Source organism: Mesoplodon bidens (assembly GCF_964165515.1).
Source record: "Mesoplodon bidens genome assembly, chromosome: 2".
NCBI classification, from domain to species: Eukaryota; Metazoa; Chordata; class Mammalia; order Artiodactyla; family Ziphiidae; genus Mesoplodon; species Mesoplodon bidens.
The window spans coordinates 128,873,310-128,889,196 of NC_138177.1; the positions used below are offsets into that span (position 1 = coordinate 128,873,310).

A 15,887-nucleotide genomic window follows, 5' to 3' on the forward strand; every position below is an offset into this window, starting at 1 on the left:
TCTATTTTATTATGATCAGTCTTTGTAGGTTGTGTATTTATAGAACTTTATCCATTTCTTCTAAACAACAAATTGGCTGTCCAATTTGTTTGCATGTAATTGTTCATAATAATCTCTTATAATACTTTATATTTCTGTAATGTTGGTTGTAACTTTTCCTCTTTCATTTCTGATTTTATTTATATGAGCCCTCTTTCCTTCTTGAAAAGTCTGGCTAAAGGTTTATCAATTTTGTATCTTTTTTCAAAGAACCAGCTCTTAGTTTCATTGATTTTTTCTATTGTTTTTTAGTGCCTATTTCATTTATTTCTGCACTGATCTTTATTATTTCCTTCCTTTTAGTAACTGTGGGGCGGTGTTGGTTCTTCTTTCTCTAGTTCCTTTAGGTGTAATTTTAAATTGTTTGAGATTTTTCTTGTTTCCTGAGGTAGACTTGTATCACTATAAACTTTCCTCTGAGAACTGCTTTTGTTGCATCCCATAGATTTTGTAATGTTGTATTTCCACTTTCATTTATCTCAAGGTATTTTTCGATTTTCTCTTTGATTTCTTCAGTAACTCATTTGTTGTTTTGTAGCATGTTGTTTAGACTCCACATGTTTGTGTTTCCAGGTTTTTCTTGTAGTTGACTTCTTGTCTCATACCTTTGTGGCCAGAAAAGATGCTTTATATGATTTCAGTCTTCTTAAATTTACTGAAACCTGTACGTGGACTAACGTGTTATCTACCCTGGAGAATATTCAATGTGCACTTGAAAAGAATGTGTATCCTGCTGTTTTTTGGATGAATGTTTTGTATACCTATTAAACAATCTGGTCTGATGTGTTGTATAAGCCAAGTGTTTCCTTTTGATTTTCTGTCTGGATGATCTGTCCATTGATGTAAGTGTAATGTCCCTTTCTATTATTATACAATTATGTATTATTGTTTTATTATTCTACAATTATAATAATTCTTGTTAAATTATTATAAAATCTTTCCCTTTACATCTATTTGTATTTGCTTTATGTAATTAAATGTTCTTATGTTGAGTGTATATATATTTACAACTGTTTTCCTTTTTGTTGGGATAATCCCTTTATCATTACATTATGCCCTTCTCTGTATCTTGTAATAGTCTTTGTTTTAAAGTCTATTTTGTCTGATATAAGTATAGTTAGTGCAGCTTTCTTTTTATTTCCATTTGAATAGAATACCCTTTTCCATTCCCCCACTTTCAGTCTTCCTGTTGGTGACTCATTTTTTTCACAATTCCATTCTAATATATATATGGTATTTCTGAGTTTATCTCTTTGTGGAGCTTTTTTTAGTGGATGCTCTACATATTGCAGTCCACTTGTGTTGACATTTTACCAGGTTAAGAGTAGAAATCTTCCCCCCTTTATATCTTTTCACTCTCCCCTGTTTATATGTTTGCCCTAAGTATTTCCTTTAAATATTTAAATGGAGTATTTGAACATTGAACTGTATCAGCTAGTTGTAATTTTTATATCAACCATCAAACATAATTAAGAAAACTAAAGAGAAGGAAATTGTATTTACCTATATTTTTACTCTCCCCATTCTGTTTTTCTCTCTGATATTCCAAAATTCATTTTTACAATAATTTCCTTCTTGTTTAGCCATTCTCCTTTAGCCATTCTTAAGGAAGATCTGCTGGCAACAAATTCTCTTAGTATTTCTTCATCTGAGAATATCTTAATTTCACCTTTATTCCTATAAAATATTTTTAGTGGATATAGAATTCTTGGTTGAAAGTTATTTTCTCTCATCACTTAGAATATGTGTGCCACTTCCTCTGGCCTCCATGGTTTCTGATGACAAATCTGCTGTTATTCAAATTATTTATCTCTGTATATAAGACATCATTTCTTCCTTAATGCTTTCTATATTTTTATTTACTTTGTTTTCAGTTTTGATAAATTTGAGTATGATGTCTTGGTGTGGATTTCTTTAGGTTTATCTTCTTTGGAATTCACTGAGTTTCTTGATTCTGTATGTTATTCTTTGCTAAATTTTGGAAAATTTCAGCTATTATTTCTTCAAGTACATTTTTCAGTCTCATCCTCTTTCTGCTCTCCCCAGTGACATGAATGTTAGATATCTTGTTATAGTCCCACAGACCTTTGAGCCTCTCTTCTTTCTTGTTTTTTTCAGATTATTTTCTTTCTGTTTTTCAGATTAGGTAATTTATATTGTTCTCTCATCAAGTTCACTAATTCTTTCCTCTGTCCCCTCCATTTTGCTGTTGAGCACATCCATTGAATTTTAAAATTTTGATTATTTCATTTTTCATTTCTAAAATTTCCATTTGGCTCTTGAATTGATTTACTAAGATTTTTAATTTCTTTGATAATACTTTCTATTATTCCATGTTTCAAATGTGTTCATAAATGCTTGAAACATTTTTTTGATGATTGCCTTAAACTGTCAGATAATTCACATCTCTGTCATCTCAGTGTTGGCATCTATTGATTTTATTTATTTTTTGTTTCATTTAGGTTGAGATTTTCTTGGGTCTTTGTATGATGAGTGTCTTTCAGTTGAAATTTAGAAATTTTGGGCATTATGTCATGAGAACTGGATCTTCTCTAAACCTTCCTTTTTAGCAGGCTTTGTTTGACACTATTTTGACAGGGGAATTTACTGCTCCATTACTGCCAGGTGGGAGTAGAAGTGGGGTTTTGTAGAAATCCAGGTTCTCCACTTGACCTTCAATTACAGTGAGGGAGGGGATCATCTCCTCATTACTGTTTTGCAGGGGCAGGTGGGGAGCTCTGATTTCCATTGATACCTATATGACTGGGAGGGATAGGAGCACCTCATTACCACTCCCTGACACCATGGATTGGGACTTGGCTTTATTACTTTGGGGCAGTTCTGTGAGTTCTGACTCTACCAGTCCAACTCTGACTATTCTGTTGGGGAGAAGAATACTGTTAGTGCCAGGTAGGTGTGGAATTCCATGTTCCCCAACTGGTCTCTGCTGACATTGCAGAAAGGGCAGCACAGTTATTATTTTTGTTAGGATTGAAAGTCCTGGCTCCTTACTAATCCTTTTCTGGCACCACACTCACTGGAAGGCTGGGAGATTGGGATGCCTTGTTAGAGCCTGGCAAGGATGGAATTCTAGGCTCCCCACTTGGCTAGTGGAATTTGTGGAATGAGTAAGGCTGCAATTTTTTCTCTGTGTTTTTGTCTGGGGTGGAATGGTTATATTTTAAAAGTTTTTTTTTTTCTTGCAAGGTTTTTCTTTTCCTGGTCTTTTGGCTAGAGAGAGGAGGTTTGTCTTGAGTATATGCAGCAATAAGGAATCCAGAGAACTCACCACTGTGTCATTCCTTGTGTCCTGAGCTCTCTTGTTGCTTTGCCTCCTTCTATCAAAGGTTTTCAAAGGCTTCCTATGTTTGTTTTATATATGATGTCCAGGGTTTTTAGTTGTATTTAGAAGAGGAATAAGAAAAAGTGTCTACTCCATCTTCATGGATTCAGGATTCCCCTTCATTCTGTTTTTTTTTTTTTTTACTAAGTAATGTGATAGGCAGAATCATTCCCCAAATATATACACATCCCAATCTCTGGAACCTGTGAATAAATTACCTTACATGACAAAAGATACTTTCCAGATGTGATTACATTAAGGATCTTCAAAGAAGGAGGTTATCCTGGGTTACTGGAGTGGACACAAACTAATCACACGGGTACTTAAAATTGGAGCACTTTTTCCAGTTCTGGTCAGAGAGGAATGTAATGACAGAAGGCTATCAGAGAGATGCAATATTGCTGTCTTTTGAAGATGAAGGAAGGGTTGCTGGTGGCCTCTAGAAGTTGGAAAAGGCAAGGAAATGAATTCTCCTCTAGAGCCTTCAGAAAGGAACATAACCCTATTAACTTTTTTGTTTTAGCCCAGTGAAACCTGAGTCAGACCTCTAACCTACAGAACTCTAAGATAATACATTTGTATGGTTTTAATCCACTAAGTTTTTGGTAATTTGTTATAGCATCAATAAAATCAATAAAAATTAATTTATTGTTCCTATAAAGCAATAATCAAATCAAACCTTTATCTGAAGACTGATAATAATTTTATTTCAATTTGAATAAAAATATATAGAGATACAAATTACCTTATGAGTTATCATTGCTTATTTTCTGGAAAACACACATTTTTGAGTGGTTAAAAATTCCAAAATGATATAATTTATGTATATCTTGTATGTGCTTGGTTTGTAAAAGACGTTCAATAAATGTCTATTGAAGTTGTTAAATACTGGAGGAAAACAAATAGTGGTGGCAAAATGTCATTTCTTAAATCTTTAGAATGTACAAATCAGCTAATATTATTTGAATTATTTTAGCATTGCATCATATTTGTATTTTACAGTTAGTGAAAGTAGTTCTCTAATGGATATTGAAAATGTAACTCTGGCTAAAGTCCATGATGAAGAAGAAGATAACTCAGAGGAAGTATTGAAATCTGATAAGTTCCAACAGGACTTATTTTTTATGGAACGAGTTATAATGGAAAATATATTTCAGCCCAAACTTGCAGCTTATCGTCAGCTTCCTGTTTTAAAAGGTATTTAATACATTATATACTAAAAATCTTTTTTAAAAAAACATGGTGTTGTTTTGAAATAACGATTTTGTACTTTAAAAAACATATTTAAAAATAATCACTTTTAGTTAAGCTCAAATAATTTAAAAATCAAATGATGTTATTATTTCTAAATGCAATATCTAGACTGAGTTATCACTGATCAGAAGACATTTTTATATAGTTTGCAGCACTAAACATGTGAGTAGCAAAAGAGTCCAGACCAGGAACCCCAAAGAAAAAGGTGTAGACATTTTTTTTTTTTTTTTTTGCAAGGAAGAATAAAGGAGATTACATATTTAATGACAACACTTGGTGTTCCTTCTTACAGTGCCCCATTCATTGGTCCAGGGTCTCAAACACAGCTAAGACAAAAGCCAGGCTCTGTCAGCTTGTCCAGACCAAAATGTTTTCTTCTTCAGCTCACTGCCTTTCTTTTTTTTAATTAATTAATTAATTAATTAATTAATTTATTTTTTTAATTAGTTTCTGCTTTATAACAAAGTGAATCAGTCATACATATACATCTGTTCCCACATCCCTTCCCTCATGCATCTCCCTCCCTCCCACCCTCCCCATCCCACCCCTCCAGGCGGTCACAAAGCACTGAGCTGATCTCCCTGTGCTCTGCGGCTGCTTCCCACTATCTATCTACCTTACGTTTGGTAGTGTATATATGTCCATGCCTCTCTTTCACTTTGTCACAGCTTACCCTTCCCCCTCCCCATATCCTCAAGTCCATTCTCAAGTAGGTCTGTGTCTTTATTCCCGTTTTGCCCCTAGGTTCTTCATGACATTTTTTTTTTAATTCCGTATATATGTGTTAACATACGGTATTTGTCTTTCTCTTTCTGACTAACTTCACTCTGTATGACAGACTCTAGGTCTATCCACCTCATTACAAATAGCTCAGTTTCGTTTCTTTTTATGGCTGAGTAATATTCCATTGTATATATGTGCCACATCTTCTTTATCCATTCATCTGATGATGGACACTTAGGTTGTTTCCAGCTCCGGGCTATTGTGAATAGAGCTGCAATGAACATTTTGGTACATGTCTCTTTTTGAATTATGGTTTTCTCAGGGTATATGCCCAGTAGTGGGATTGCTGGGTCATATGGTAGTTCTATTTGTAGTTCTTTAAGGAACCTCCATACCGTTCTCCATAGTGGCTGTACCAATTCACATTCCCACCAGCAGTGCAAGAGTGTTCCCTTTTCTCCACACCCTCTCCAGCATTTATTGTTTCTAGATTTCTTGATGATGGCCATTCTGACTGGTGTGAGATGATATCTCATTGTAGTTTTGATTTGCATTTCTCTAATGATTAATGATGTTGAGCATCCTTTCATGTGTTTGTTGGCAGTCTGTATATCTTCTTTGGAGAAATGCCTATTTAAGTCTTCTGCCCATTTTTGGATTGGGTTGTCTGTTTTTTTGCTATTGAGCTGCATGAGCTGTTTATAAATTTTGGAGATTAATCCTTTGTCAGTTGCTTCATTTGCAAATATTTTCTCCCATTCTGAGGGTTGTCTTTTGGTCTTGTTTATGGTTTCGTTTGCTGTGCAAAAGCTTTGAAGTTTCATTAGGTCCCATTTGTTTATCTTTGTTTTTATTTCCATTTCTCTAGGAGGTGGGTCCAAAAGGATCTTGCTGTGATTTATGTCATAGAGTGTTCTACCTATGTTTTCCTCTAAGAGTTTGATAGTTTCTGGCCTTACATTTAAGTCTTTAATCCATTTTGAGCTTATTTTTGTGTATGGTGCTAGGGAATGATCTAATCTCAAACTTTTACATGTCCCTGTCCAGTTTTCCCAGCACCACTTATTGAAGAGGCTGTCCTTTCTCCACTGTACATTCCTGGCCCCTTTATCAAAGATAAGTTGGCCATATGTGCGTGGGTTTATCTCTGGGCTTTCTATCCTGATCCACTGATCTATCTTTCTGTTTTTATGCCAGTACCAGACTGTCTTAATTACTGTAGCTTTGTAGTATAGTCTGAAGTCAGGGAGCCTGATTCCTCCAGCTCCGTTTTTCGTTCTCAAGATTGCTTTAGCTATTCGGGGCCTTTTGTTTTTCCAAACAAATTTTGAAATTTTTTGTTCTAGTTCTGTGAAAAATGCCATTGGTAGTTTGATAGGGATTGCATTGAATCTGTAGATTGCTTTGGGTATTAGAGTCATTTTCACAATATTGATTCTTCCAATCCAGGAGCATGGTATATCTCTCCATCTATTTGTATCATCTTTAATTTCTTTCATCAGTGTCTTATAGTTTTCTGCATACAGGTCTTTTGTCTCCTTAGGTAGGTTTATTCCTAGATATTTTATTCTTTTTGTTGCGATGGTAAATGGGAGTGTTTTCTTGATTTCATTTTCAGATTTTTCATCATTAGTGTACAGGAATGCCAGAGATTTCTGTACATTAATTTTATATCCTGCTACTTTACCAAATTCATTGATTAGCTCTAGTAGTTTTTCGGTAGCATCTTTAGGATTCTCTATGTATAGTATCATGTCATCTGCAAACAGTGACAGCTTTACTTCTTCTTTTCCAATTTGGATTCCTTTTATTTCCTTTTCTTCTCTGATTGCTGTGGCTAAAACTTCCAAAACTATGTTGAATAAGAGTGGTGAGAGTGGGCAGCCTTGTCTTGTTCCTGATCTTAGTGGAAATGGTTTCAGTTTTTCACCATTGAGGACAATGTTGGCTGTGGGTTTGTCATATATGGCCTTTATTATGTTGAGGAAAGATCCCTGTATACCTACTTTCTGCAGGGTTTTTATCATAAATGGGTGTTGAATTTTGTCGAAAGCTTTCTCTGCATCTATTGAGATGATCATATGGTTTTTCTCCTTCAACTTGTTAATATGGTGTATTACATTGATTGATTTGCGTATATTGAAGAATCCTTGCATTCCTGGGATAAACCCCAGGTGTAGACATTTACCTTTGGCTCTTTCCTCTCTGTTGTCCCCTCACTGAATTATTCTCTCATAATCAAACTCCCCTTTCCATTGCCATTTATACTTTCCAGGTTCTAGCTTTTATTACCTCTCCCTAATTTAATTACATACTCTTATTTCTACAAATCCCATCTCATAGATTCACAAAATATTTTGAAGGATTTGAGAGATTATCTAATTCATCTTTTCAATTTCAATTCCCAGCTTTCAAGTATAGCTTAGGGCAAACTCCTTTATGAAATCTTTCTTGATCCTTCAAGTCAAAAGTGATCTTCTATATGCCTACATCAAAAGATTAGGTTACAAAATTGTGTGTGTGACAAATGGATGTAAACCTTTTTGCTTACTTACATCTAAGAATATTGAAAACTATGCTTATTATCTCATATTAGGTTGATGTTTTAAAATTTTTATCATATATATAAATTTTTTGTCCCATAATTAGAGTTATAAGATTAAAATTTTACTGAGTACTGTGAATTTTGATGTTTTAAAAACAAAACTGGTGGTAGATCACTTCTTTAAATGTATCTAAGAAATAGAAATATAGTAGGAAATTTTTTAATGAGGTAAGATTTACATATAATGAAATACATATATTTTAACTGCATAATTTGATACATTTAAGAATGTATAAGCCTGTATAACTAATACTGTAATCAAGACAGAAAATATATTTACCAACCCCAAAAGTTCCCTTCTGCTGTTTTCCAGTTAAAATATACACCCTTATAGACAGGTATTAAACTGATTTTTATCACTATAAATAAATTGTTTTGGTATATCATATAAGTGGGTTTGTATAGTAAGTATTCTTTTGTGTCTGGCTTCTTTTACTTAACATAATGTTTTTGAGATTCATCTACATTGATATGTATATAAGTAGTTCATTTTTTTCTGAGTACTACTACTTTTTATGAATATACCATAATAATTTGTATATTCATTCACCTGCTGATGGACACCTCTACATCTTTGAGCTATTATGAATAAAGCTGCTATGACCATTTTTGTGTGTCTTTTTGTGGATATATGTTTTAATTTCTCTTAGATAAATACCTAGAAATGGAATTATTGGGTCTTTGGATAGATAGATGTATGTATAACTTTTTCAGAGACTGCAAAATACCTTTCCAGATTATATGTACCATTTTACAATCCCACAAGAAATATACAGGAGTTGCTCCACCTTCTTTTTTTTTGGCTGCAGTAGGTCTTCGTTGCTGAGCGGGGGTTACTCTTCATTGCAGTGCACAGTCTTCTCATTGTGGTGGCTTCTCTTGTTACAGAGCATGGGCTCTAGGCATGTGGACTTCAGTAGTTGTGGTACACGGGCTCAGTAGTTGTGGCTCACGGGCTATAGAGTGCAGGCTCAGTAGTTGTGGTGAATGGGCTTAATTGCTCGGCGGCATGTGGGACCTTCCTGGACCAGGGCTTGAAAACGTGTCCCCTACATTGGCAGGTGGATTCTTAACCACTGCCACCAGGGAAACCCCACATTCTTGATAATGCCTGCCGTTGGCAATCTTTTTAATAACTTTTTTGTCATTTGTATATCTTCTTCTGTGTAATATTTGGTCAAGTTCTTTGTGCATTTTAAAATTGAGTTGTCTTTTTGAAAAAAAATCAAGTTGTAAGAGCTTTTTTTTAAAAAAATATATTCTGGATACAAGCTCTTTGAAAGATACAACTATTTTCTTTAAGCCTATAACATATATTTGTCTGTTGTTGAGCAGAGGTTTTTAATTTTGATGAAGTCTTATCTATCAGTTTTTCCTTTTGTAGTAAATACTTTCCATGTATTCTCTAAGAAATCTTTGCCTGCCCCAAGGTTGCAAATGTCTTTGTCTTGTTTCTGAACTTAGGATAAAGGAATTCAGTATTTCATTGTTAAATAAGATGTTAAGTATAGTTTTGTATAGATGCCTTTTACTGGTTTGAGGAAATTTCCTTCTCATTCCAGTTTGCTAGATATTTTTAAACATAAATCGGTGTTGAATTTTGTTCAAAACATTTTCTAAATTATTAAAACAATTATGTAATTTTTTCCTTTAATCTGTCAATGTGGCCAGTTACATTGCTTGATTTTAAAATGTTAAAACAAACTGAATTCGTCTGGTTAAACTTCACTTGGTTATGATATATTATCCTTTTTATATACTGTTGAATTCAATTTTCTAATACTCTATTGAGAATTTTTGTGACTAGTCTCATGCAACATATTTTTCTGTAATTTTCTGTTCCTTTGAAGTTCTTTTGTGTTATGATGGACTTATAGTATGAGTTTTGAAAGTCTTCCCTCATTCTCTGTTTTCAAAAAAAATTTGCGTATTATTTCTTCTTTAAATGTTTGATAAAATTTACCAGTGAAACCATCTGAGATGGAGTTTTCTTTATAGAAATTTTTCAAATTGCAAATTTAATTTCTTTGACAAATATAGGGTTATTCTATTCCTACCTGTGTCAGTTTTGGTAATTTGTAAGGAATTTACCCGTTTTGTCTATGTTGTTGAAATTATATGCATAAAGTTGTTCATAATATCCTCTCTTTAAATTCTTTTGATATCTGTAGGATTTATAGTGGTATCTCCTATTTCATTCTTCATACTGGTCATTTGTGACTTTTTTCTCTTTTTTATTAGTCTAGTTAGGGCTTTTTCAATTATACTAATCCTTTCAAAAATATCTTCTTGCTTCAATGATTTTCTCAATTTTTTGGTCTTTTAAAAAAAAACTTCAGTTATTTTCATTTTTACTTTTATGCTTTTCTTCATTGAATTTAATCTACTCTTCTTTTTGTAGCTTCTTAAGATGAAAGTTTGGATCATTGATTTTACATCTTTTTTCATGTCTAAGATAGGCATTTAATACTATAAATTTTCCTGCCTCTTACAAATATTGATATCTTGTGTTTTTATTATTATTCAGTTCCAAATAATTTTTAATTTTCCATGCGGGTTTTTCTTTGATGTTTAGGTTAGTTAAAAGTATGCTGTTTAGGGCTTCCCTGATGGCACAGTGGTTGGGAGTCCGCCTGCCGATGCAGGGGACGCGGGTTTGTGCCCTGGTCCGGGAGGATCCCACGTGCCGTGGAGCGGCTGGGCCCGTGGGCCATGGCCGCTGAGCCTGCACATCTGGAGCCTGTGCTCCGCAACGGGAGAGGTCATTTTAGTAATTTTTTATTCATCTTTTCTTACTGAATTCTAATTTAACATGGCGGTCAGAGAACATATTCTATATGATTTCTACCCTTTGAAATTTATTAAGAATTATTTTATGGCCCAGCATATGATGAATGTTCCACACTCAAGAAGATGGGGTATTCTATTATTTAGTGCAGTATTCTTTAGATGTTAAGTATGTCAAATTGATTGATAGTGTTTTACAAATCTTTCATTTTTATTGAGTTTTTGTTGACTTGTTCTATCAACTAATGAGAGAGTATTGTTAGTATCTTTAATTATGATTATGGATTTGTCTCTATTTTCTCTAGGCTTATTAATTTTACTGTATATATTTGAGAGCTTTATTATCAGATACATTCATACTTAAATTGTTCTATCTAGTTTAGATCCCTACCTTCACACACTTTAGAAAAAGCTAATTTAAAAAGCAAGATAATCTGAACATAAGTTCACTGCTTGATAAAACAAACTTCAACACTGTATTGTTTGTAAGAAAACACAATCTAGTCATTCAGTGCTGTAAATTTTATGATGTACAGCCTCCAATAAAAATAATTACTAGTCATGTAAAGAAGCAGGAAAATGTGAGCCATAATTGAGAAAAATCAATTAATAGAAACGGATGAAAAGATGACTGAGATGCTGCAAAAGCAGACAAGGACCTTTTTTTAAATAGATCTTTATTGGAGTATAATTCCTTCACAATATTGTGTTAGTTTCTGTTGTACAACAAAGTGAATCAGCCATATGCATACATCTGTCCCCACATCCCATCCCTCTTGAGCCTCCCTCCCATCCTCCCTATCCCACCCCTCTAGGTCATCACAAAGCACTGAGCTGATCTCCTTGTGCTATGCGGCTGCTTCCCACTAGCCAACTGTTTTACATTCGGTAATGTATATATGTCCATGCTACTCTCACTTCACCCCAGCTTCCCCCTCCCACCCCGTGTCCTCAAGTCCATTCTCTGTGTCTACGTCTTTATTCCTGCCCTGCAGCTAGGTTCAACAGTACCATTTTTTGTTTTTGTTTTTTAGATGCCATATATATGCATTAGCATATGGTATTTGTTTTTCTCTTTCTGGCTTACTTCACTCTGTATGACAGATTCTAGGTCCATCCACCTCACTACAAATAACTCAATTTCATTTCTTTTTATGGCTGAGTAATATTCCATTGTATATATGTGTCACATCTTCTTTATCCATTTATCTATCGATGGACATTTAGGTTGGTTCCATGTCCTGGCTATTGTAAATAGTGTTGCAATGAACATTGTGGTACATGTCCTTTTGAATTATGGTTTTCTCAGGGTATATGCCTAGTAGTGGGATTGCTGAGTCATATGGTAGTTCTATTTTTAGTTTTTAAAGGAACCTCCGTACTGTTTTCCATAGTGGTTGTATCAATTTACATTGCTACCAACAGTGCAGGAGGGTTCCCTTTTCACCACACCCTTTCCAGCATTTATTGTTTCTAGATTTTTTGATAATGGCCATTCTGACTGGCATGAGGAGATACATCATTGTAGTGCTTTTTATGGTTGTTTTTTAAATTTTTTATTTAATTATTTTTGGTTGCGTTGGGTCTTTGTTGTGTGCAGTCTCTCTCCGGTCATGGCAAGTGGGGGCTACTCTTTGTTGCAGTGTGCGGGCTTCTCATTGCAGTGGCCTCTCTTGTTGTGGAGCACAGGCTCTAGGCATGCGGGCCTCAGCAGTTATGGCATGCAGGTCCAGCAGTTGCGGCTCGTGGGTTCTGCAGTGCAGGCTCAGCAGCTGTGGTGCATGGACTTAGTTGCTCTGTGGCATGTGCGATCTTCCCAGACCAGGGCTCGAACCCGTGTCCCCTGCATTGGCAGGCAGACTCCCAACCACTGCAGCAGCAGGGAAATCCCCTCATTGTACTTTTGACTTGAATTTCTCTAATAACTAGTGATGTTGAGCATCTTTTCATGTGCCTCTGGCCATCTGTATGTCTTCCTTGGTGAAATGTATATTTAGGTCTGCTGTCCATTTTTTAACTGGATTGTTTGATTTTTTTGATATTGAGCTCCATGAGCTGTTTGTATATTTTGGAGATTAATCCTTTGTCTGTTGTTTCATTTGCAAATGTTTTCTCCCATTCTGAGGGTTTTCTTTTTGTCTAGTTTATGGTTTCTTTTGCTGTGCAAAATCTTTTAAGTTTAATTAAGTCCCATTTGTTTTTATTTCCATTACTCTAGAAGGTAGGTCAAAAAAGATCTTGCTATGATTTATGTCAAAGAGTGTTCTTCCTATGTTTTCCTCTAAGAGTTTTATAGTGTCTGGTCTTACATTTAGGTCTTTAATCCATTTGGGGTTTATTTTTGTGTATGGTATTAGGTAGTGTTCTAATTTCATTCCTTTACATGTAGCTGTCCAGTTTTCCCAGCACCACTTATTGAAGAGGCTGTCTTTTCTCCATTGTATGTTCTTGCCTCCTCTGTCGTAAATTAGGTGACCATATGTGCGTTGGTTTATCTCTGGGCATTCTATCCTGTACCATTGATCTATATTTCTGTTTTTGTGCCAGTACCATACTGTCTTGATTACTGTAGCTCTGTGGTATAGTTTGAAGTCAGGGAGCCTGATCCCTCCAGCTCCGCTTTTCTTTCTCAAGATTGTTTTGGCTATTCGGGGTCTTTTGTGTTTTCATATGAATTGTAAAATTTTTTTGTTCTAATTCTGTGAAGAATGCCATTGGTAGTTTGATAGGGTTTGCATTGAATCTGTAGATTGCTTTGGGCAGTATAGTCATTTTCACAATGTTGATTCTTCCAAACCAAGAACATGGTATATTCCTCCATCTGTTTATGTCATCTTTGATTTCTTTCATCAGTGTTTTATAGTTTTCTCAGTACAAGTCTTTTGCCTCCTTATGCAGGTTTATTCCTAGGTATTTTAATCTTTTTGTTGCAGTGATAAATGGGAGTGTTTCCTTAATTCCTCTTTCTGATTTTTTGTTGTTGGTGTATAGGAATGCCAGAGATTTCTGTGCATTAATTTTGTACCCTGCTACTTTACCAAATTCATTGATTAGTTCTAGTAGTTTTCTGGTGGCATCTATAGGATTATTTATGTATGGTATCATGTCATCGGCACACAGTGAAAGTTTTATTTCTTCTTTTCCAATTTATATTCCTTTTATTTCTTTTTCTTCTCTGATTGCTGTGGCTAGGACTTCCAAAACTATGTTGAATAAGAGTGGCGAGAGTGGGAATCCTTGTCTTGTTCCTTATCTTAGTGGAAATGCTTTCAGTTTTCACCACTGAGTATGATGCTTGCTATGGTTTATCATATATGGCCTTTATTATGGTGAGGTAGGTCCCCTCTATGCCCATTTTCTGTAGAGTTTTTATCATAAATGGCTGTTGAATTTTGTCAAAAGCTTTTTCTGCATCTATTGAGATGATCATATGGTTTTTATTCCTTAATTTATTAATGTGGTGTATCACATTGATTGATTTGCTTATACTGAAGAATCCTTGCATCCCTGGGATAAATCCCACTTGATTATGGTGTATGATCCTTTTAAAGTGCTGTTGGATTCTGTTTGCTAGTATTTTATTGAGGATTTTTGCATCTATGCTCATCAGTGATATTGGTCTATAATTTTCTTTATTTTGTGATATCTCTTTCTGGTTTTGGTATCAGGGTGATGGTGGCTTTGTAGAATGAATTTGGGAGTGTTTCTCCCTCTGCAATATTTTGGAAGAGTTTGAGAAGGATTGGTGTTAGCTCTTCTCTTGATGTTTGATAGAATTCTTCTGTGAAGCCATCTGGTCCTGGACTTTTTTTTTGTCGAATATTTTTAATTACGGTTTCAATTTCATTACATGTGATCAATCTGTTTATATTTTCTAATTCTTCCTGGTTCAGTCTTGGAAAATTGTACCTTTCCAAGAATTTGTTCATTTCTGTGTGGTTGTCCATTTTATTGGCATATAGTTGTTTGTAGTAGCCTCTTATAATCCTTTGTATGCCTGCAGTGTCACTTGTGATTTCTGCTTTTCCATTTCTAATTTTATTGATTTGTGTCCTCTCCCTTTTATTCTTGAGTAGTCTGGCTAAGGGTTTATTAATTTTGTTTATCTTCTCAAAGAACCAGCTTTTAGTTTTATTGATCTTTGTTATTGTTTTCTTCATTTCTATTTCATTTATTTCTGTTCTGATCTTTATGATTTCTTTCCTTCTACTAACTTTAAGATTTGTTTGTTCTTCTTTCTCTAGTTGCTTTAGGTGTAAGGTTAGATTGTTTATTTGTGGTTTTTCTTGTTTCTTGAGGTAGGATTGTATTGCTATAAACTTTCCTCTTAGAACTGGTTTTGCTGCATCCCATAGGTTTTGGGTCATTGCATTTTTGTTATCATTTGTTTCTAGGTATTTTTAGATTTTGACTTCGAGTTCTTCAGCGATCTCTTGGTTATTTAGTAATGTATTCTTTAGCCTCCATGTATTTGTGCTTTTTACAGTTTTTTTCCTGTAATTTATTTCCAATCTCATAGTGTTGTGGTCAGAAAAGATGCTTGATATGATTTCAATTTTCTTAAATTTACCAAGGCTTGATTTGTGACCCAAGGTGTGATCTATCCTGGAGAATGTTCCATGAGCACTTGAGAAGAAAGTGTATTCTGCTGTTTTTGGATGGAATGTCCTATAAATACCAATTAAGTCCATCTTGTTACTGTATCATTTAAAGCTGTGTTTACTTATTTATTTTCATTTTGGATGATCTGTGCATTGGTGTAAGTGAGGTGTTAAAATCCCTTACTATTATTGTGTTACTGTTGATTTCTCCTTTCATCATTGTTACCGTTTGCCTTATGTACTGAAGTGCTCCTATGTTGGGTGCATAAACATTTATAATTGTTATATCTTCTTCTTGGATTGATCCTTTGATCATTATGTAGTGTCCCTCCTTATCTCTTGTAACATTCATTATTTTAAAGTCTATTTTATCTGATACAAATATTGCTACTCCAGCTTTCTTTTGATTTCCATTTGCATGGCATATCTTTTTCCATCCTTTCACTTTCAGTGTGTATGTGTCCATAGGTCTGAAGTGGGTCTCTTGTAGACAGCATATAGATGGGTCTTGTTTTTTTTTTTTTTTTTTTTTTTT

The 15,887-nt window shown here is 34.5% G+C and overlaps 1 protein-coding gene across 1 annotated transcript in view; it reads left to right on the top strand.

Moving 5' to 3' along the window:
* DNAI4 (dynein axonemal intermediate chain 4) overlaps positions 1–15,887 on the top strand; it is a gene marked incomplete at its 5' end in the record, with an annotated part of 130,478 nt that overhangs the window by 75,845 nt on the left and 38,746 nt on the right. Inside the window, 1 exon segment of the mRNA XM_081223865.1 lies at positions 4,385–4,579. Within this exon segment, the coding sequence (XP_081079991.1) occupies positions 4,385–4,579 (195 nt within the window).